This window comes from Anopheles merus, chromosome 2L, assembly GCF_017562075.2.
Source record: "Anopheles merus strain MAF chromosome 2L, AmerM5.1, whole genome shotgun sequence".
In the NCBI taxonomy this organism is placed as follows: Eukaryota; Metazoa; Arthropoda; class Insecta; order Diptera; family Culicidae; genus Anopheles; species Anopheles merus.
In genome coordinates, this window is record NC_054083.1 from 7,620,239 (window position 1) to 7,644,407 (window position 24,169).

General features: G+C 36.8%; 1 protein-coding gene across 20 annotated transcripts in view; it reads right to left on the reverse strand.

The window, feature by feature from the left end:
* Window positions 1-24,169, reverse strand: part of LOC121591918 — a 42,463-nt gene that overhangs the window by 15,077 nt on the left and 3,217 nt on the right. For all 20 annotated transcript variants that reach the window (XR_006004596.1, XR_006004588.1, XR_006004578.1 and 17 more), the window contains 9 exons: window positions 9,528-9,911; window positions 9,251-9,330; window positions 9,006-9,140; window positions 7,624-7,829; window positions 6,370-6,566; window positions 4,856-5,030; window positions 4,373-4,532; window positions 2,711-3,644; window positions 2,442-2,642 (listed from right to left, as the gene is read on the reverse strand). Coding sequence is in view for 1 of the 20 variants with exons in the window: in XM_041912999.1 (XP_041768933.1) it covers window positions 2,442-2,642; window positions 2,711-3,644; window positions 4,373-4,532; window positions 4,856-5,030; window positions 6,370-6,566; window positions 7,624-7,829; window positions 9,006-9,140; window positions 9,251-9,330; window positions 9,528-9,642 (2,203 nt within the window). In the remaining 19 variants the exon portion in view is untranslated. The remainder of the gene's footprint in view (window positions 1-2,441; window positions 2,643-2,710; window positions 3,645-4,372; window positions 4,533-4,855; window positions 5,031-6,369; window positions 6,567-7,623; window positions 7,830-9,005; window positions 9,141-9,250; window positions 9,331-9,527; window positions 9,912-24,169) is intronic.

Genomic DNA, 24,169 nt, shown 5'->3' on the forward strand with positions numbered 1-24,169 from the left:
AATAATAATCATAACATGTAGTTTTAAATTTAAATTGTGTTGTGCCGAATGATATAAGCAAATAAATTGTGACCTATCTTATTATCAATAGTTAGTTTCACAAATGGTTTAAGCATTCAAATAGGTGCAAAGCTTGACTTTCATGTATTTATGATACAAAAAATGATATACGAGAGCCTTGCGCATTATAAAAAAGCCACCATCTTTATGCATCGAGCGTCAAATAGTAAAGAACATAGCACATAGGTGACAAATAAAGGTGTCCTTTTACACTTTCTATTCACACTATATCACGAACGAGCTACGATGCGAATCCCTACGCTAAAAACGAAGACATGCTCCATCGTCCTCAATTACGACCCGACATTCAACCGACGGAGAAAAACGGAACGTTGCGTGTTTTATTATTTCTTCTCTTCGTCATTAAAAGGGGCACAAATAACAAGAAGTCATGCTGAACCGAGTATTTGGCTGTCGGATACCGTCAGTATCATTGCACGGTCACCGTCTTTTAATGTCAGCTCAATTCAAATTGGCCGCTGGTAGTACGCTGCTTTAGTACGTTTTATGCTGTTCTGTAATTAAGGCGCCGCTGGTCGACTTGTACTCTGTTACTCCGTTACGTCCTTCACCCTGGTGTTTTTGATTACGTGTAACAGCCCAAAGGAAGCATGCTGTTTGATCCCATTATTCTATCTCGTGCATGATAACATTTAAGCCAGGGATACAATTTGATCCCTTGGGTGTGACATTGAAAATGCTTTGTAATTTGATTTCGTAGCACATGTTACATAAACTTACATTTTCATTATTGGGTTAGATGAAAGCCGTGCGTTATACTACTGTATACGACTGCAGACTATGACTTAGTGCTAGAGAAACACAAAATATAAGGATAGACTTTATCCCATGATTGTGCCATTTCATTTCACAAAGGCACAAATTTTGCTACAAAAAGATTCAACTAAAGTATATTATTCAAATTGAATTAAAATTTTGAAGTTATTCAGCTTTCATTCTAAAGCTCTTCTATATAATAGTAGCAAGCAGTTAAAAAGCCATTAATACGGGCCATACCCCACAATTCCGAGGCAGAAATAAAAATTCAATTAATATCAATTTACAATTTCACACCTTTAGCAAATCTCGTAACAGGTTGCTGAAACACAATAGGTTCACCTTGCATGCCCAGCATAATGAATGCAAAGCGGCCAAGAAGGGACACATAAATCCTCTTCTAACAATACCATTCAAACCCCTTTAGTTGAAGCCACCCTGTTGGTGCAAAGTTCCAGAAGTTTGCTGCGTTGGCCGGCCTAGGGCAAATGTTGCTGAGTACCCGAGATAAAAAGTGTGCCTTTGTGGAAAAGTTTTCTTATGCCATTGTTTCTATGCTATTGTTACTTCAATTGTATGGTTCATAAAACGAAAAAATCTCTACCTTTGCCGGGAACTTGCCCAAGTGGGGCAAGTGAGTATAAAGCAATTGTCGAAGTTCTCTCGTCATAATAAAAAAAATCTGTGGAAGTGTTTTATTGTGCTGGCTATTGATAGTGTACGTATGTTATTCGCTCTTCAATTATTTTAAAACGCATGTAGCAACGAAAAAGATGCAGCTATAATTGATGTTGAAGAATTCCGTAATAGTGATATTAAAAACAAATAAATAAAGTACAATTAACAATTTATTGGGCTACATAGCATGTTAAAGATAAATGTGTTGTTGTTACTAACAAAAACTAAAATTAAAATGCAAAAAAGAAAATGTCAAGCTATTTTTTATAAAACTGCACAATTGTAATGAACATATTGGCTCGAATATAAGTATTTAAAAAATGATAGCTATTGAATAGCTATCAATATTTAATGGTTGATATATGTATATTGATGGAATGAAACGAACTTTTTGAAATTAACTGTTGCCGCAATACTATGCATTTACTTGTTTCATTTATTCATCATTTTCATCAGAAAATAAGCACGAAGAAAATTATTTCGACATGAGTTCATTCGACGCCCATTGCGGCATTTGTTCGACACTCAAGATTACACTATGGTTATTACGGCATCACTAAACACGCTGTAGGAAGTTGAAATTAGCGCTATTGATTTTTCATTTAACAATAAAGAGCTCTCGAACGACAACCAATTAGCCATCTAAGCATCCCCTGCTGAGGGTGTACCATTCCATTTAAAATCATGCTGCAACAGTAAAGGTACTAGTGTTACACTTCCAATACGATGGCGACAGTGGTCTCTCTCTCTCTATCTCTCTCTCTCTATCTCTCTCTCTCTCTCTCTCTCTCTCTCTCTGTCCCTGAAATAGCAGTCAGTATTTTTCGTTTCCTTTTCATTCGTAAAACAATGCATTGGTGCCATGTCCGGCACAACCTAGTCACTGGCCGCATTCAATACCATCAAGTACGTCGAGTGGTACTTACTCGATTTTCTGCTGTGCTGTTCGGTCGACATGTCCTCGCTATCGTCACCGTCCGGGGGAAAGAACAGATTCACCAGCTCCGAGTGAATGGAACGGGTAATGTCCGGTGTCATGTAGCGAACTCTGGTTATCTCCGAACATATGCTGTGCCGCCAGACGATCAACAGCTTACCGGACATAAGCTTCTCCCGTAGTATGAGTTCTGAAAATGTTAGAAATGGTTCACTAGGTAAGAACACTTCCAAAAAGGAGGACACAAATCATACGTACTCATTTGATTGCGTATTGTACGAAAGGTAGAAAAGTTGAAGTCTCCTTCATTGCTTTTGATGACCAGATCCGCGTCTTGCGTTGGCATTAGCAACTCTAGCAACTCCGTCTCGGTTAACCCATACTCCGAGCACGTGATATAGATGGCTAGGCGACTGAAGCCCTTCACGCCAAACTGCTGCTCCATCGCATCGAACAAACCGTTTACAAGTTGTGCGAATGTAGGTAATTCGTCTGGTTGCGCCTCGGTACAGGAAGGTGCCACAGCCCAGTGTTTAATTTTTGTTTCATTTTGCTCCAACGACAGGTCGAAAAAATAGTCTGCACACTTAAAACGCTCCTTCTGCATTGGTGTCAACCGGAGTGACTCGATCGGCACAGTGGTAGATACGACCAGAAATACGTTCCAAGGGAGACTTATGGGAAGCCAAGACAACGCAGCCACAATATCGCAGTCCAGCGGGTTCAGTCGGTGAAGATCATCGATGAACAGAAAGAGTATCTCGTTGTGCAGGTCTTCGCAGTGCTTTAGCAAATTTTGAAACCAGTTATTAATATAGAGTGGATCAAACGATGCATCCTTGGGCAAGTAGCCTTCGGGGATGTTTAAGATGATGGCCAGCTGTTGACAGATGACGCGCAGCAATTCCAAATTGTACGCTGATCGGGGAGTAGCAGAAGCGTATCGTATCACCCGGTGTACTTTAGTATGCTCGAACCATCCTGTCAGTTCGGTGTAGATACGAGACAGTAGAGTACTCTTACCGCTACCGTGTCCACCGTGAATGAAGTACGGCGGATGCCGGCTGCCCGAACGGAAGTTCATCTGCACATTTTGTTTTATCCGCTCCGGAACTTTCGACGAGATGTACTTATTTGCACTCAGGTGCTCATTTAAATACATTAAATGTGTTGAGTGCTCGTGGAAAATTTCCTGATGAAATATCACAAGAACGTTCATGCAAAGGAGAACAAAAAACTCATAAAAACGTTTCAAAAGAGTGGCGGCCCGGCAGGAAGAAGCTTAGGAATCTTGTATAAGCTGATATAATAATGCGGTTATTGTTAGGCTAAAGAAGTTCGTGATTCACAAATTATCATTGAAAACTATACCAATCGATATTTTTCAGTTCATTTATATGGATAAACACTAACACAAAGAGTTCCTAACCATTCGAAACATAGTTAAATTGAAAGATGACCCCACAAGAAATGTAATTCAGATATGTACATAAATTGAACCAACTATATAATCTGCAGACACGACAGCTGCTATAAATTTACGTTTAAAAATCTGGTTCTACGTCAACGAGATTATGAAACACATGACAAATTGTATTCATCTCTAAGGGTGGAAGAGTTCATGTTTGCAACACAATACCAACATTGGTAATCAAAATATTTAGGCAAATAAGAAAATATTGATTGCAAACTGTAAATATTTGTGATTTACAGTAAATGTATTCAAATGCTTCTGCTGTTTCGCATGCTAACATGTTTGAGCAAAACACGATAATCGATGACGCTTCACGTCCAAAAGTTTCAAGTAGCGATAGAATTCATGCCATTATTTCCGGATTAGCGAACATATGTACTCAAATGTACTCCTTGCGTAAATATACTGTTTTTTTTTTGCTGTACCTTATGTTCCTGCCAACTCACCTGTACAGTTTTCTTACGTCCTTTGCCCCCGTTTGGATCCTTGGCCAAGTCCTGATCGATGGAAGCCTTCATCATTTCGAACATTTTGTTCTTGAAGCTAGTCAAGTACAGATCGTGACGCTCGAGCTCGGGGTCGATTCCATTTTCCGCCCAATCAACGCTGTACGTTCGTAAAATCAGTAATGAAAACATCGTTCCAAATGGTAGGTTACGCCATTTGCCATATAATCGGCCGATGGATGAAGAAGGTTGGGGGAAATGAAAGAATAAAACAAACAAACCGGTTACCAAATGAATATTCATGTCTTTTTTCTTAAATCCCTTGTTAGGCCGAAATTGTAGAGGAACTCGTGGTGCGCATGAGTTTCAGTTGACTCAATGGCTCATATCACTCGAAAAATTCGGGTCGGAATTGAATGAGGGAAAACAGGTGGTATGCGGCCGATACTGATTTCCTATATTCCCTATGATAGGTAGACTTACGTTAATGTTTGGTGGTTGCTGGCAGGTAATGCTTCTTTGAGGTTGGTTTCCAGCTGCTTCACTTCCGTGCTTGTATTCGAACCCAAGTGTCCGTCTTCTTCGAGCTCGGTGGAATCGTTCTCTGGCTGGTTTTTCCAACGGCGGAAAAGTGTCAAAATGCGTCCCGACGAACACGCTAAGCGCAGCGACAAACACAAACGGTAGTGGCACAGCAAACGTTGGGAAAATGAGCATGGAAAAAATAAGATGGATGAACGGTTAATGGTGTGCAACACAACGGTGCTGATTATCTATTTATTTAGGTCGATTCCGTTCTAGCCGGTACGGTTTCGGAAACAAAAAAAGAATCCTGAAATATAGTGAAGGTATAAATGTGCTCCTTCGAGACTATTTTGTGTAGGATAGCTAGAACTGATAGGGAAAGACTATACCGTCGACTGGCAAAGTGGCGAATGTTATCGGGACATGCAATCTGCTCATTAAAGAGCTCTGGAAAGCTGTTCACTTTTTATTCAAACATTAAATGTGGTCGATTTGCTGGATAAGAATCGGGCAAACGATCATTCTAGTAAATACAAATAAATTAAAATAATTGATAAATTTAATGAATACGAAGATATTTACGTTTATTAATAAATGAATCCCCCCCCCCGCACCCTCTTAAATCGTTAGATTCATTTGAAATATGTTATAGTGGATCTGGTTTTTTTTCTCGATAAAAGTATTAAATCATGCATTTATTTCAAGGACTTCAATGTATAAGCCTTTAAGAAAATCGTAATCAATAGCTCGGTGTTTGCCGTATCTATGTTCTTCCAGTCCGCCATATATATGTGAAATGAAGCATAATCAAACGTTAGTGAACGTTTATCGATTACCGATTGTGAAGACAAAGGAGGTCGTCAGAGCCACCGCTCCACCACCGTTTGCAGTTATCAATTACAGAATCCGGCTGGACAAATCAAGAGCACTGACAATATCTGATCGGCAAACAAAACAAACAATCTCGATAATGAACGCTAAGTGGACACGTTCCGTGCATTGGGAAATGACAACTGATTTCCATTACTCTCTATTAACCTGGTTACGTGATGGGAAAGCTTGATTGAATGATAATCCGCTACAATATGTTCAAGGTGAAATATATATTGGAAGGTCAGCCGGTTTGAATATTCATAAGCCCTGAAGAGTGAACATAATTTAATTTAGTTTTAACAGATTATTCACAAATTCCTCGAGGTTGCATTCAACACGTTTCTATTTAATAGTATAAAATAAATCACGATCTTCAAAAAGGAAAATTTTTACGTTGTACGTTGACACCGGCACCCTCAGGTACGTTTCTACAGGCAGCCATTGCGTCTAACAGATGAGACACGAGGAAAGCAATTGACAGCAAAACTTCCAAAACTCTATTGAACCACTGAATGGTCCCAAAACTCCTTCCTCGCTCGACAAAAACCACAACACAGAACCGTACATCGTTGACATCCCTGCTCGAACAATCCACTTACCTAAACCCTTTTCAATTTCCCGTGCGATAGCTCTGGTTTTCAGTCGTTTCAGATTATCACAGAATTGTTCCCCGTCCAATCCATCTCCGGCTGATGTTTCTTTGGCCTCAGCAGCGCGAAGCACTTCGTCTATTTTTCGTTCTAGCATCTCGCGTAACTGCTGTGCCTCTGTCACCCATTCTGCCCTATCCAGTGTCCTGCAAGCGGAAGTAATAGAAAGAACGCGTGGTATAAAGGTAAGTAGAGCGGACTTTGCTAGAAGATTGAAAAACAGATTACGTCACTATCGATACAAAGATATTGTGATGGTTAGGTGAGGAGCTGATGCGCGTCCTCGGGAAGGGAAAATAGGTCTTAAAATGAAGGGACAGTCAATCGAAAACGCTAACTGATTTGATCTGAGGTAATAATTTTGATAAAGTGGTTCCACTTCGCTTTACAGCCACAAACGGGACTCATAATTCAAAAACTCCTACTCTTCACAAAAAAATGCCTTGAACTGTGCTGGAGACGGAATGCCGGGAGCAGCATAATTTCCATGGGAAATTGTTGACGTAGCTTAGCTAATTAAATGTTTCGCATTCTATTGCGATGCGGGCCAGAATGAGGAAGAAAATCGCATCGAAAGCATTAAACGAACTGGCAGATGGAACAATATCAAGTATCTGACAAGACCAGAAAGGAGCGGTTCCCTTTCAATCACTAAAAGCAGGCAAACGACATTTAGTAAATTTGCTCTTTCCGAGCAAACTAGGCAATGTGCGTCTGTATAGGATAAATTGGTGCTATTGACTTTTCGTAATGAATTTATTCCCTAGGAAAATGGTTTCCTCTTGAAAGCACTTGTGTATGCTAGGCTACACAAGTTTCGCACAAAATATGCGATATTTAATAACTAATTAGATTTTTCAGGGAATTTATCAATTAAATTATCATAGAATATATTAACATTTTGTTTTATGAAATTATTACTTTATGCTTGTGTTAAGAAATCAATTGTCTGCCAGAAGAATAAATGAATGCCTCATCCAAAACATGACTAAGATAAACACTGATGATTGATAACGGTCGCCGGTGTCCTTCGATCATTAAAATATAGTCTATCGTTTCCGAAGCCATCGTCCGATTCCAATCAGCAATAAAAATAATCAATTCATCATCTGGTACTTTATGTCTCTTTTCGATACCCGAGGGTGCACAACGACCAAAAATCGAACCATAAGGCCAAGGAAATTGAAATGGCATCCTACCCACCTGTAGTTCGTGGCGAGCCAGTAGCATCCTTCTCCATGCTGGGGGTCTTCTGGCTGATGAACGTTCGTCTTCGGGCATGTAGTGCTGTACCACTTCCGCATACACTGAACTTCGTCGTCGGTGGATAGCTTAGAAATGGCCGTAAATATGCTGGAGTCGAGTTTTGTTGGCAGTAAAAAATTGCCCAAACGTGATCCCAGCAGTACCTGTTAGTATGGGCGATGTTGCGGGAAAAACGAAAACGTCGATGCAGTAGAACAACGATGAAAAACGAAAAAAAGGAAAAAGTAGTGAAACAAACGTTAGTTAAACCGGAAACACCAATCACTCAACGTTGATAATCGGAAACCGAAGCTAACTCATGACTCCTCATAACATCCCCTCGGGAAGGAAAAGAATGGATGCGCTACGGTAGGAATTGATAACCTTGCAGCAGGTTTACACCAACCGTTTACAATTCTTCATTTCCTTTCGTATTGTATGGCTGGGTTTTCAATCAATTGATATTGAATTGTTTTATGGTTAAATTGAATTGTTTTGAATAAATCCAGAATAGGGAGGGAACACGTTTCCACGTGTGTACTTTTTTTTGTTAATTCTATTGTTTTTATGAGAGTAGTTTAAGACAGTGTACAATGTGTTGCATATTTTAATGTGTAAATCTTTTTCATCAAAACGGTAAGGCAAGCTTCGTACATATAATATCGCGTTAAAACGTAGTAAGATATTAATGTTTTATACAATATACAATTTTTTGTTTCGAAATGGAAGCAATACATAAACATTTTCAACGATTATTTTAACCATTTATGTTCACTTTATGTTTATTATTTAACTCTTTTAAGTAAACAAAATCTCTTTTTACACAAGTTTTATATTTGTTAAACATATCTTGTACAAATGCCAATATTTATTCTTTGAAAAAATCTTGTGATGCGAGATCCAAGAAAAGTAAACTCTTAAATGTAAATTTATCAGATTTGTGCGTTGCTAATGTCACAGTGAACATTAATCATTGTTATTATAGCGTATTCATTTCGGCTCGCATCCATTTCTTTCAATTTAACAGCCTCCAAGCAGGTGCACGATGATGGTGCAGTTTTCTTCCCAGTTTCACTTTGCAAGTTCATCGTTTCAAAGTGAAACGGGCAAGATATTGTAATGCACACGGCATCAAGGTAGACGTAAAGCACACTTTGCTGACAAATCAATTCAATCGCTTGGATAAAACACGGTGAAATAACTATCAATCCTCTTTCAATGAAAACATTCAAAATACCAGCACCGTTCATTAGATTCCACCATTAGATTTTGTTTCGCAACGGTGAGACGCTACCTCAACTGAGCCGGCAGCAATCACTGTTATTGATGTAGAAACTTACGATTAGAAATACACTTTTCGAGACGCAATGGCATGTTTCTATTTCCTCCAGGTGATCATCTAGCACGTACGGATCTAGGTCTACTATTGTTAGCCCATCACTACCGGTTCCGAAGTGGATGTCAACTATTTCAATCTACAACCATCGACAAACGCAGTGCAGCGGAAGAGAAGACATGTGCAAATGTGTTATTGGTTGAAGTAGCCGGAATAGTTTAGCAATGCATTCAAAGGCTTTTCATTTACCTCTAGTTGTCGGTCGTCATACAAGGCTTGAAGATCTGGACCAATAATTTCCAGCAGCAGACGACGTTCCTCTTTGAAGTCTGTAACGAATCAGCAGTAAACCAGTTTTGATTGAAATGAAATGAAAACCAGTGTAATCGCAAATGTTGTTCCATTGGTTTCAACTCGACTCAAATACGGTGAATAGAGGAATTGTTTTTGATTGGATATTTTTAAGCATTCAAAAGTACCATTTCATAGTCCTTACATCGAACAAAAAGATGGTTATCAAACTTACCATCCTTTAGACTTGCTATATAAATCTTAATTATCCTAGGAGACGGGAGCTTCGTGTGTTCATTGTGATGTCCTCTTAGAGCGTTAAACACTGCTTCCTCTATCGCTGTCGCCATATTGATAGCATTTGGTTGCTAATCTTTTGACTTACGGAATCCTCACATAAACTATGCCACAGATTGCTCTAGAGGTAAGAATGATGTTTGCTACTCCTCGGCGATTTTAGTTTCTTCAGCGTTTCCAATTTTAGCTTTCAATTATGATTTCTTCGTAATCAACGTTATGAAAATTACATCCACATATTTTCTCCGCATCCTCATTCGGCTTTATCTTACTAACGATGTCCACCGCCTGTGACGGTATTGCTTCTTCTGCTGTCGATGTTCTGCAAATAGAAGTGAATAAATAAAGACACTAGAAAGCGGAAGTAAATAAAACATGCAATGGAAACTGATAAACGTTTACTGCATGACTAGGCGACATCAATAATATTTGTTGTGCACTATCTTTTGATGATCATTTCCGGGAAGAAATTGTCTAGATGTCGCTAGGCAGAGGAAGACCAAAGGCACGAACAAACGCACCTTAAATCCCTTTATCTTCTTCGATTGTTTACGTCAAATATGCCTTATAATTTAATTGAACAGCATTTTTATTTGTTGTTATTTACAAGCTTTGTTTTTGATGACTTGGAATATCTAATTTGAGCAAAATATGGTCCAAAGATATAGTTATTTTACTACAGTTTCCACTAGCCACTTGGATGGCAATTTCAAGTACTGTGTAATCGATCGGTAATAGGGGCAGTTCCATGGTATTGTCATCAACTCGTACTACTCAATAATATGTCCTTCGTGGATTCAAGCCTTGTACTGTCCTGTCGTAGCAAGAACTAACTATTCGGCTGCGTAAGTGCTACTAAAGCCGGCATGGCCGAAAAGAAGATATATCAAAGTTTCCACTTACCACTGAGGTGGCAATTTGAAAGACTGTAGATTCGAAAATCACATGCCAGATAGATGTGAGCACAGTTAAAATGAGCGTTGAAATGTATACACATTGCTAACAAAAGATCTCTGTATGATTCTGCTAAATGTGTTGTACACATTTTTCTATTTGCCGTGAAGACCTACACAGGTCATGCTTTTTATGCTGGCTTTTATAACCTTTTAAGACTTATTTAGTATTACGAGGTCAGGATAGTTAGTCCTTGTTGTGGGGGCACGGATCGTATGAGGCTTGAACCAACGACGGGCATGTTGTTGAGTCGTGCAAGCTGATTGATAATAATATTATTAACGTCTTTTTTTAATAGTTTTCTTTATGTTAACTGTTATGTTTTTATGTTATGTAAATGTTTATTTATGATAGCAAACAAGTAAACTTTGTGGGTGTGGGAACTAGCCCTCGTTACTTCATTCCGTTAAACCATCCAGTCCTTAAATCTGACCCTAGAAAATACCTCGATGGCTGTGCAAGTCGCTTGTTCAGATTTTTTCTTGCGTTTATGAAGAAATTCAAAATGTTTGTGTAGGGTATCGAAATTCATCACGTCTTTGACAGGCACCCGGCTATGATAAATGAATTATATGACAAGAACATTTACAGTGTGCCTTGCTCGATTTATTGCGATTCATTTTTTAGTTCAATGCACTAACAAACATTTTGTGTTACACTGAAGAAAGTGTGATGACAATGTGAGTCTGTTTTTTAGCCCTCAAAATAAAAAAAAAGTTATGATGATTTGCTTTTATCACAATGAAAACATACAGACAGTTGCATATCAGTTAATGCATAACCAACAAACATTGCTTCCGAAAACTGGTTCGATTTTGTTATTGCAATGGGTTTTATTATTATCCTCATGTGTTTTGGAAGTTATTTAAGTTTAGGAACAAAAGACATCAGTTTTAAAAGTGTAGAAGTACTTTAAAATAATATAAGATAATATAAGTAGTGCCCTTTCATACACATGCAATTATTTTTTGTTTGACAATGCCATGAATGCAATGCCCGAATTTTGTTTGAGTCAAAATATATTATCCATAAACGATTTTAGTCTAAATTAATCAGCCAAACTCGATCAAATTCGGGAGCGATAGTAGCGATTATCAAAATGACACACAATTTTGGTTTTCTTGGATGTTTTTTGAACATTTGGCCATTTTGAGCATATCTGAGGTAGATATTCATAAAATGAAAGATGAGATGGAAATAAATTAAAGCAATCGTTGTATCTAAGCAATTTCAACTATCGTTCCTTTTTGATCGGGTTTGAGAAAGTAGCTAAATATCTGAAAAAATCTCATAAACTGTCAAATTATGCCTAAGCTCATTTGGAAGAGTGAAACACTGTAATCTTTCCCCAAAATGAGTAAGTCTATTTACTCCACTGATACTCCTTATAAATGGAAAAATATCGTCTAGCAAGCATCACAGTTTGCATTGTTAGTACAGTTTTGTTTAGCGAACGCTAATTTTGTTAGGATTAAAACAGATGTGAAAAAAGAGCAGCATGGGCAAAAGTAATGTTATTTAAGATTGGCTACAAAAAAGATCACCTTGTTCTAGCACTGTTTTGACGCTGAAGCTGATTATTTTACTTCTTACATAGAACTATCTTCTTCTTCTTCTTGTGGCACAACAACCACTGCCGGTCAAGGCCTGCTTGTACCCACTAGCGAAGTGGGCTTGGCTTTCAGTGACTTATTATTACCGTAGCAGGTAGTCAGTCCTACGCAGTGTTGTTAATTGTCGACATTTTTAAATATATTCGCAGTAAGCGGCTGCCAACTGCTTGATTGTGCATTTACCGATACTTAGCCATTAGACCACTTGATATTTTCACTCAATCAACCAGAAAAATGATGTTCACTTAGGGGGCGTCCATAAATTACGTAACGCTCAAAGGGGGGGGGGTCTCTGTAGCGTTACGGTTTGTTACATAGGGGAGAGGGGGGGTTCACATTCTGTTACGTAACGTAATACAATCCTATCACTGGTCACTGACAAATGATCGCCCACCTGGGTAAATTTTGCACTTTTATTTCTTTATATCTTTTGATAGGGAATACGAACTTGACATTTATAAAATACCAAAACAGAGGTTTGACAGAAAATTGCCATGAAAAAATCCACCGTGTAATACAGGTTTAAGAGCAGTGTGTCTCAGGTAAAGACTGTAGTTTTCAATCTTACTGTCAACAAAATTCAAACAGTTACATGTCATTCTACACTAAACGCATCGACCTGTATATTATTGTTGGTAAACAACAGTCGTGCGGTGCTGTCAATCAGGATTAGTTGGATAATTCGGCTGCCTCGATCATCCGGAAAAAAATAGTGTGATTCAAACGTTCGCATTCCTTGACGACGGATCGTCCGCGACGTTTGTCGAACACGATCTCGTTCACGAGCTTGGACTGGAAGGGCAACATCGACCCTTGTGTCTTAAATGGACGGGCGGTACTCGACGAGAAGAGCCAGAAGACCAGACCAAATTAAGGGGGGGGGGTGTTCGATCATGCGTTAGGTAATTTTGGAAGGGGGGTCTCCTCCAACGTTACGTTTTGTTACGATAGGGGGGGAGGGGGTCGAAAAATCCCAATTTCAGCGTTACGTAATTTATGGATGGCCCCTTACAGGAGTATAGAAATTCCCTCGAAAACATGAAAAAAGACCCATTTTGGATGAAGATCTAGTTCACTTGAGGTACAGCAAAATCAAAAAATCAAATGAATGTAGCATAAAAATATCATCGTGTCGAATGATATTTTTTTTCGTGATTGTCGAATGAAAACGATGCCGTGATTGTCGAATCTAGTATGCGACGCTTCAAAAGGTATCATTTTGTAAAATTTTATGTCGACGACAATCACCTTTCGCAACAATGGTCTTACGTATGGGAGCACGGTCTATTCGGAACTTGAAACCATGACGGGCATGTTGTTAAGTCGTTCGAGTTGACGACTGTACCACCAGACCAGCCAATTATTAATTAAGTAATAATAGTTAAATAATAAGTTAAATAATAATTAATAATTCAACATTAAGTAATAATAATAGTAATAATTAGAACTATCAGTTGTTCTAATTATAGCGCTAATACTATAAAGCAAAGCAAGTGGGGGAAATGTCCATGCTAAGCAATCATTTTCACTTGAATTTCGCACAAAACATAATTATTCTTAGTTTATTATATATGTCCACCATTTATCTATGTATTTAAAAAACATTTAAATTTTATTCACACTCTAGATTGCGCTCTGCTGTGTTTCTATTCGTTGCTAGCGTGCATTTTGCCTTCCTTTTCTCTATTGCTGTTTATCATACTCTCTCCACGCTGGATTTGGCGCGATGTGCTTGAAATGATCCACAATCTCTCTAAGATGTAGTCTCTTCAACAACTATTTCTTCAAGGTGAATATTTTGACGGTCCCATCATATTCCATAAATTTTATGTCTCTTAAAGTTGAAGAACTCTCTATTTGAACATTCTATAACCGCGCGGCTACATGAGGTGAAATATACAGCGAAATGAACAATTTGACAGGTGAAATATCTGACAGGTACAGCTAAAGGGTTTGGGGAGACACAACATCCGCTTTAGAAATTCTATTAAAAATAATATCTTCTTAAGCAGAACATTCCCTAATTGGAAGAAATTATGAACTGTTGACTGAAATTTGACGAAGTACTCGATGTTGAAGTTATTTAATTCATTTAATTACTGTTTTGTGCACGTTATTTGTTTACATTGAACATCAGCAGATTGATGTGATGCTTTATCCGTCAGATATTTCGCCTGTCAAATAGTTCATTTCGCTGTATATTTCACCTCATGTAGCCTCACGATAAGGTGCATACGCGATTAGGCAGCCGAAATTCTCTAAGATAAATTTCTGAACAACAGTTCACAAAAATATTGGTCCAAGGATGCCCGGTTTTTCGGTGGTTTCTTGAAACCTTCATAGAAACTTCAATAAACTTCGGCTAAAAATGACAAATGATAGAATACGTGTTTAAGCGAGATTCGGGTTTGGAAAAACTGAGATATCAGTAAATTGGAAGATTTTCGGATATCGCTAATATTTTTTTATAACCTAAAACTGTTGCATCGGTTTTGATAGCATGTAAAAATAATACACAACGCCGGTAACATCGATTTATTCTGGATAGAAATATTTAACAGCTACAGCTCTTAGCCCAAGTTTAATTTTTACAAACATCATAATTCATCACAAACTGTAATATGAACATGTAAATATGAACAAATAAGAAAATATTTCGTAAATGATTTTGTTCCTGAATGTGGAATATTTGCTGCATTAATACCAGTATTTGACCAAACTACAGTCAGTCCAAAAAGTATTCGTCTAGCTGAATATTTTACATAAAAAGGCTAATTATGGTCGCAATACGTATGGGGCGATAAAAGTAATGATGAGGTTTGATAAAGGGACCATCAATACACACGTTTTGCTAAAAAATAAGCATTTGAATAGTGCAATAGCAACCAAAATAGACACAGTAGACGTGAATTAAATTTATTATTATCAATCTATTAGTGACTTCCTTCTAGAATAATGCATTTCTGTTGTTTCAATTGCACTTCAAGCGGTCAGAGAGGCACTATAGGCGCGGAAGTTAAATGAATGGAGAATCGAAAGCGAAAATCGTATCTTAATCCTATGCATAACCTATCCTACCCATTTTTGAAGGTTACAAAATGTGTGGGAAGAATCGTTTCTTAATTTGATCAGAGTTTGGCCATTTTTCTGACACTAATAGTGTGCCAAACTGCCATGTAAGCAGCCATTCTTGACGGCTAATCTAGCGAAAGAAGTGGTTTAATGTCCAAAAAATCAAATTTTACCACGGAATCAATTGCATTTTGTGATGGCCAATATGATCAGGAAAAGAAATTGGTCACATTTGGTTGAGGGATCATGCTGCATTTCATCGTAGCTGGTCATGTAATAGTTTGAATGAGTGAGTTGTTACAAACATGTTTTATTTGAATAATACCATACATAGAAAGTGGCCAAATCTGTTAAGGTGCATGAAATAATTCAGGAATTTATTTCAAATTAGGCTTTACTAACATATTAACACATGTTTAAATCCCCAAGGTCATACGGCCGACGTCTACCATAGCGAAAACAGTCTACTAAGATGCAACATCAAAATCTCGTGTAACGGTAGCATCATGGAGTCATGATACTAGGGCTCAGTGAGGTAAGGTGAGCTAGAAAAATGATTTAAAATGATAGGAGACGAGGTGGAAAAACATATTAATGCAGTTTTTAAGTACTTTGAGTCCCAGTTCTGAGAAATTTTACTTAAAATGTATCACATGTTTCAAGCACAGTCGAGCTGGAGAACATACAAGGCATTGTCATTTGCCCGAAACGCCAAACTAGCTGAAACCAAACTGATGAAAATGAATTAGTAGACTCTCAATATGATATCAGTTGCCATTTTTTCAATGGAACATGGGCACGCAGTCCGGAAATGCAATATTTCTTCCAGAGAATAATTGGAACAAGTTTTTTAGGATAAGTGGATCAAAAATACGCCTTTTTTAAGGTTCAAATGAGTTCTTGCGTTGTGCAAGAGGTCACTAATAGTCATAAATGCAATAGGAAACAAGATCAGGACATTTTTTCATTCCATAACCTTTGTTTTCATACGCATATTATGCCAAAAGTCTGATGGACGAATGCTTTTTGCGTGCCCATCAAACGACTTTTTTTAGTTTTTTATGTATTTTGGTTGCTTTTGCACTATTTAAATGCTTATTGTTTAGCAAAACGTGTGTATTGATGGTCCCTTCATCAAACCCCATGATTACTTTTATTACTTTTATACGTATTGCGGCCATAATTCGCCTTTTTCTGTAAAATATTCAGCGAAAACGAATACTTTTTGGACTGACTGTATGTTTCCCTTGAACGATGTAAACAACATGACGGATGGCAGATCGATTACCGAATCTCGGCAAACACACAAATTAACCCGAGATCTCAGTCATTTTAACATTTGAGACCGGTGCATTGTTAAAGTACGAACTTGGCAAACCATTTTGCCATTTTATTTTATTCGTAAAGCACATTGTAGGCAATCGTGAAATTTAACTGAAATATCAGTATAATCAAGTAAGTGGGCTATAACTGATTGATTTCGGCTCTGATTTTAACCGAGCTCGCGAAATTTTACTTACACGTTTCATTCGACGAACGTAAATCTTTTGAAACTGTGCCTGTTAGCATAATTGTGAGGACAAATACAACATAAAACCTCACCAAACGCCATATGTCAAAAGAAGCTGCATATTTTGCCCCACGTGAAGCATATCTATACTTTTTGTTATATTAATATAAAATTATGCATTGAATTGCCTTGCTTTTTTGAGATATGTTTTTTAGAAATTTCGTATAACTTCCACACATCTAAAGCCATGCTTTAAAGTTTATTATCAAAATAGTATAAATTACACAGTATAGCTAACATCACATATAACTTCGTTATTTTTTAATTTTTTAACGAAGTTATGTGTGATGTTAGATATACTGTGTAATTGGTTCGTCTATTACCCATTATTATTCGCATAATAATATTCCCAGTTCTGTAGTCTCTGTAATCTTTTCATTTATATTTCACTAGTCAAGAATAATTTTGTTGCTCAAAAGTCGATATGTGGAGAAATTAAAGACTTATAAAGTTTTATTTTGCTAATTTGGCTCAAGCCATTCTTAAGAACACAATACTTTTTAACAACACTTCTTCATGTCTCCTTTTATGTTTAGCGATTGGCTGAGTGCACTTCCCCTGTGAAAAATGGCTATGGCTTTTTTCTTCTTAGTATTCAGTTTCAATTTTTAAATCGCAGTCACTCTTCTTAAGATGTAAGATCTGTTTAGAGATTTTCAGAAGTTAGGCCGGGATTACTAAGCGACACAAAAATGACCGTTCCATCTGACAACATGTTAACATTGCAGTAATGAAGTTTTTTTAATATCATTTATGTACTTATATATTGGGCGCACTGCACTACTTTGAGGGATCCCAAGCGTATTTCCTACCGGGCTTGAGCACCTATCGCCAAAAGACATTCTTTGAGTTCTATCTCTAATGTACCTTTAAAGTTATCGTAGTTCGTTGTTTAACATACCATGGCATTTAAGAGATTTTATGAAGAGCTTTCTGTAAATAGAAGTCTAGAATGTGTTTTAAACATGTTTCTAGAAAACACTTCTTACTTACAAGATCAATCATTATTTATATAATTTTGTTTAAAATGTATTTTATGTATTTAATATGTTTAAAACTAAAATAGAAATGGGTAATTGTATCGATATCCAAAAAATGTGTATATATTGAATTCAATCTTCTCAAAATCAAGAAAACTACCACCCATTTTTAGTATTCATATTTCGTATCATATTATGTTGCTAGTCGCTAGTGTCAGAAATGTTAGGAGATATTTAAAGGTCATTAAATTTGCATAAGCGAGGGTCGAGCACGTGGTGTATGTGAATTTAGTATTGCACTCTGTAACAGCTATAAATTTTGCGAAATACGCTAGCTTCGTCATGGAAGGAACCATATGGGACCCTTGCAACCTTGTTATCGACCAAAACTTATTTCTCCCAAACGAATATAGCATTCCGGTTTGCATGAACCACATGCAAACACTATAAGTAAACGGTAGTCTGTCGGTCTACGCTCAGCCGTTCAGTGCAACTACGCTTTCTCCCTAAATATTCACTTTCCTCGAGGAAAATATGTTGTTATCTTTAAAGCTGATGTTCTCAGAAGTGAATGTTTCAATTCTTGCACCAGATAAAGAGAGTACATTTATTTCTTTCTTGAATTGATCTCTTGATAATTGATATGCACCAGATAAAGAGAGTACATTTATTTATTTCTTGAATTGATCTCTTTCAAAACGCCAATTACTCTTAATCCGATGCAACTGCTTCCTTTATTTCCATCGCAAATTCTAAATCTGCAAATAATAATTTGAATCGTGCGTCAAAGCAACCACAGAACATTTTTGAATATACTAATTCAATATGCTATATCATTCAAGGTGTTTAAAAACAATAATTTTAGTATACAGCACAATACAGCTAGGTGTGGTTTCATACACGCTCTTTAGTCCGCGCTGACTGAGCATTACCGAGTACAGTGCTCTTAATGCTACTGGGATGAGTGTGGAACGGAAGTTAAATAAAATCGAGCAACACTCGCCAGATCGTCAGAATGCATACCAAAAATCCTATAGTAATGCAAAAAACTTACAGCAAAGCAAATTCCTAGAGCGCAAAGCAACACGTTGTTGTGTGGCTTTTTGCCTGGTTGGGTTTGAATGATTGAAAAATTCTTCAACTTTCTTAGTTATTAAACTACACAGCAAGTGTTTTGTTCCTTATTACAATTTGCTAATGGAAGAAAAATTGTCACGAAACTTTACTCGGGGTTTTTATATCCACAATGGACTTTGAGGCAGGATTAAAAGATTTTTGTATTTTTTTTTTTAAAGAAATCAACATGATCGTTTGTTAAAACATTAAAATACTGTAATTTTGCATAACTGTATTAATCTACTGCTTAAATGTTAAGATTTACCAATGCCTTTTTAAAACCATTATCAGTATTTTACAGTATCTATTCTCAGTATGTAGATTTATTGGGTTATGAGCTTTAATTTTTTTTATTAAGCTACACTAACAACGACAAGAATTCGTTATTCGGTTAGTTATTCGGAATTGCATCGGCCCTTGGAGCAGTACATTTTTTAATCTCAAATGATTTTTGTTGTTCTTAAAACACTCTCAACCATACTGATTTTTTTTAATAAGTAGATAACACAGAATTAAACTTTAAAGCACAGCGGTTTTACTTCCAAATTACTTCAAATTCTTAGATTCTAGCAGTCCAAACGAGTATTTGATGTGGGCTCGGTTTGAGTTTTACTGCTTGCTTTTTCTTTTGGTAATATTCTACCCTTCCTCTAGTGGATCTGGATGAAGATTTCTAGCTAACTCCTGAGAGCTGATTCATCATCCAGCTCAGATCGGCCTAGTTTCAAGGCGACGCGGCACTGTTTGCGCTTCATTTATCAACCGCTCAACAAAAGAATGCAACCGGAAAAGCGTCCGATGACTTTGCAGAAAAAGACCAAAAAAGGATCTTGACGGTCAACTAAATGACAGTGGATTTGAACAGTAAACAGTTGAAAAAAAAAAGGAATTCTCTAAGGGGTTAAGCAATGGTAGAAGACGAACAAAGGGTGCCGCAAACGGCGACATTCTAGACATTTCGTTCAACTTTTGCCAAACAGTGACTATGGAAGAAAACATAAGAAACTACGACAAATAAGAAGTTTTTATCACACTGCCACGGTTCGGTGCTTCAAAAGGAAGTGAATCGTGTCCGATCACCAGCTATGCTCTTAAATGGCGGGAGTTGAGTGACGAAGTAAAGTTATTTTCTTTACTTGTCTCTTTTCTGTTGAATAATAACTTGATATCATGTTGTCGCAGTGTTTCTTGTCCTACATAAATAAATTAAGCTTTGAATAGTATTGGAAAGAAGCCCAAAATTTGTAATTTTCATTTATGCGGTCCTGTATTCGCGTTGTGACATACTTGATAACATTGAGTTTTCTTTTTCCTTGTTGTTTTCTAGAAATGTAATTACCAGCGAAACGGATTATTCCCTAGGCAATCGTCTTAGTGATCGGTAAATGAAAATGCCAAATTAACAAAGGTAGATGGAGTTATTTAATGCCTGTGGTCTACCTAATTATGTTGAATATCTTTGTTGTTGGGTAATAATTTAAAAGATTGCATGTTATTTGCTTTTTTTGAAGATTGTGTTTTTCTACCAAAAAGCTAGAATTTAAATTGACAAAATCAAATCTGTATCAGTGGTGAAAAATTTCTTAGTGCATACAGCTCCAGTACATTTGACAGTCCATACAGCTCAAGCACATTTGATATGATGGGATTTAATTATGCTACCATAAAAACGTATTAATTAACTGGTTCTAAAAATGACTATCTTGTTCCTAACGTGAAGCCTTGAATTATTGTAGTGTACTTTATTACAAACTTTACAATACAGAAATTAAGACGCTTTAAGAATCTCAGTGAAAAAAAATAGTAAATATAGGTAGTGTAGTTAAATATATTTTTATTTAAATGTGTACACAATGCCCATGTGCCCGCAAACACTTAAATGATATGTACATAAACGCACCTGATGCTCAGATCTAACACGCCAACAATAAAAGCGCTATCGTATCATTAATGTTTAAAATTCATGTTCTCCTTCGACACATAAATATTCCCAGGGGGAGATGTAGTATTTTCTAATACATCGTAGCGGGGTTGTATGATGATAATAAAGGGAGTTTATGATCATGAAAATAGTTTAAAATTCTAAGAATGGGTAGAAATAATTGAAAAATAGTAAAAACATTATACTAAAATGAACTGAAAACTACATTTTTTGTAATCCTGCTTCTTTTAAAACCGGGTAAATATTGAACAACCAGCATTCGTATATGAATCCATTTAATAAAACAGGAAACCTGTGAACTAGTCAAAACGCTTATTTTATTATAATTTTGTTATTTCCATCTATTCCAACATTTGTCGTATCTCATTGACTATGTGGATGCAGATTACCTGGATGAGTTTTCTTTGATAATACGTGCAATCAGGCCAACATCAAAAGTTTTTGTATTGCGTGTGTCCCAAGAAAGACAAATAAAATTTATCTTATTCCAGAAAAAATGAAGGCGTCAAGAGATTTATTGCTTGTAAATTTATTAGCACTATTCTATCTACTTTTGTTCGTTTCTGTGTCTAACATGAAAAAATCATCAGTATCGTGCAGAACAATTCAAACGCTTTTGATGCAGTGTTTGGAAAAATCGATATCAAAGACAACTGAAACGTTAGTTTTGTCTGTGTATTTATAGTTTATTTAGAATATTTATTAATTTATTTATTTGATTTTTTTAAACGGCAAACTGTATCATTTCGATTCATAAAATGAGATAAAATAAATTTTTTAATGTAAATTGACACGAATTTTCATTAACTAATTTTAATAACAGTAGAAACAATTTTACTTTCTTGTTTCGCACCTACCAACCATTCCACATTGTTTTCACTCATTAATTTTACATCATGTTGAATATTTATGCAAACTATTTTCAACCATGATGAACATCTTAAAATACAATCCTGGATATATTTTATTTAATTTCAATAATGTTTTATATTCATGTTGGGTTTGTGCATCGATTTGGTTTAATTTGGCCCAATCGCGTAAAGATAATTAACCTAAATGGCCGATAAAATTCTGGCCAAGTCGTAACGAACCTACGGCACAGTTTTATTGCTCACCATTTAATGCCAAGCGCAGATTGGAACAAAATCGACAATACCAAACACCCGTCCACAATGAAAGCAAAACACGATTCATTACAGCTGTCTTAAGCAGCATCATTATTCGCAGCAACGAGGTCATCGAAGGCTCTAGGGAAGACGTTACGACAAATGATCGATCCAGCCACGGATCTAGATTAATAATTACCTCGTACTACTCAATGATACCAGTTAATCCATCTTCGTATCGCTTGGCTGTATTTTTATGCGAAAAGACAGTATACTTGTTCACTGGAAAAGTATTTTTCGAAAGCAATACATTATACATAGAATTAGGTTGCAGAGCTGAGTTAGTTAGTATAGACAAAATGGTTGAATGTGGCAAAGCTTATAGAAAATATAAAATGTGTAAATTAAAGAGCAGAAAAGTTAATCATGGTAGCACCATAAAATATGATTTTTTTCTGGTCGCAAAACACTGCTGCGACTTCCGGAATCCCCTTAAGTACCACAAACACGTCCAATCGTAATTAAGAGCAGTAAAGCCAAAAGAACGTTGGGTGTGATTAATAATTATAACCAGCTAACTGGTTTGTTAACGGCCCTAAACAAAACCCTTGGAAATCAGTTTTCATGCGACGGCGAGCAAAAACAATTTCTTCACTGGTGATAAATTAATTTCGTTCGTCATTGCTTACAATTTACGAACCCAGTGCCTAGGTCCCGTTCGCTCATAATACGGAAGCCTCTGCGAACCCTAACGCAATTATGACGACCTACCATTCCCTCATGTTTTACGCTCGTTAACGCCTCGTCAAAAATGCGCTGCTGGTAACAACAAAAAAAGGGACCGCAATGGTTGGCTTAGGTAAATATTTAAACACTATCCTCCAATGAACCCTGCGAGGCACCCCCTACCCTGATAATCTTCACTTATCGGCCTTCCCTGCGATAGAGACCTTTGCCTAGAGCACAGCAAACGATTCTAATGCTTGTGGACACACGTCTGCGAATGTGTTAGAGACCAAATAATGTAACAGTCTCACACGAGGCAAGCAAGCAAACAAAACGTAAAAAATCAACATACAGGATGAAGAATATGTTGTTTCAGATGAAAGGCATCGAGTTGCGGTTACAGTGTAATAGCAAGAACGTGTTTAATGTAATGCAGTAGCAAAACAATTTTTATACACTCCAGAAAACACAGGTTTGCTACAAGGCCGGTCGATGTCGATTATCTTTCAGACCGTCATCCCGTAGCAAGACCGTGTAGGTCGCTACACCAAAAAGAAATAGCAATAACAGTAAACTAAAAATTTCACAAAAATTATATACCTGAATTTTAAGGTGAAACAATTTGTGTTGTTGTGTTGTGTTGTTTTACAGAACGCATTTATATAAAGTGTTTCTGTTATTATTTTTTCGTGATAATATCAACATAATTGGAATCATTACATCTATTGAGCAAATATGTGTGATCAAGCAAAACCATATACAAGAATATCACCAAGGTAACACCAACACCATGATGTGTACGTACAGTGTACATTGATAATGTATCGACCATATCCGTCCATGGCTTTGTACTGTACACCATGTGGGTGCGTGGTTTGGTAGATTTTACCAGATAAAATTTGTGAATAATCGATAAGACTTCGATTTAGATGGACGAAAACATCTCTGAGTATCAATGAAAACAGTTTCTCTTTTTGAATTTCCTAACATGTTAATAATGTTAATAATTGTGCACAAATTCCAGCCTCTCACTTTAACGGCAATTTAACACGCTTAACACGCACCTATGCAAGCTAACCCTTTTATATTCATGTCGGTGCAGCAGCTCGTCGTTAATGTTATAGATACTGTTTGCTTTTGTCACTACAGCTGATTTGCCACAGCTGTCAAGTTTAATAGTAATTTAATTGAAAGCATATGGAGTGGTATGGTGCTTCTTAGATTATGATGGAGGCGCTTGGTGATTCGTACTCTTGATGCAGTGGTTCGATACCAGTAGCAAGAAGCCAACTGCTCGTTAAAGTTTCCTAGCAAATGTCACTTACATATTTAATTATGCGACGCTTAGCAAACGGCATTGCCAAGTCATACAATAAAGAATAGTTCATTGTTCGTTTTGTGATGATCATTTGTTAGTACGTTTTAGTGCACATTCCAGTATAGTTTTAGTCATATTTATCAAACAGATTAGTTCTGTATAAGTTGAAGTGTTACACATTCT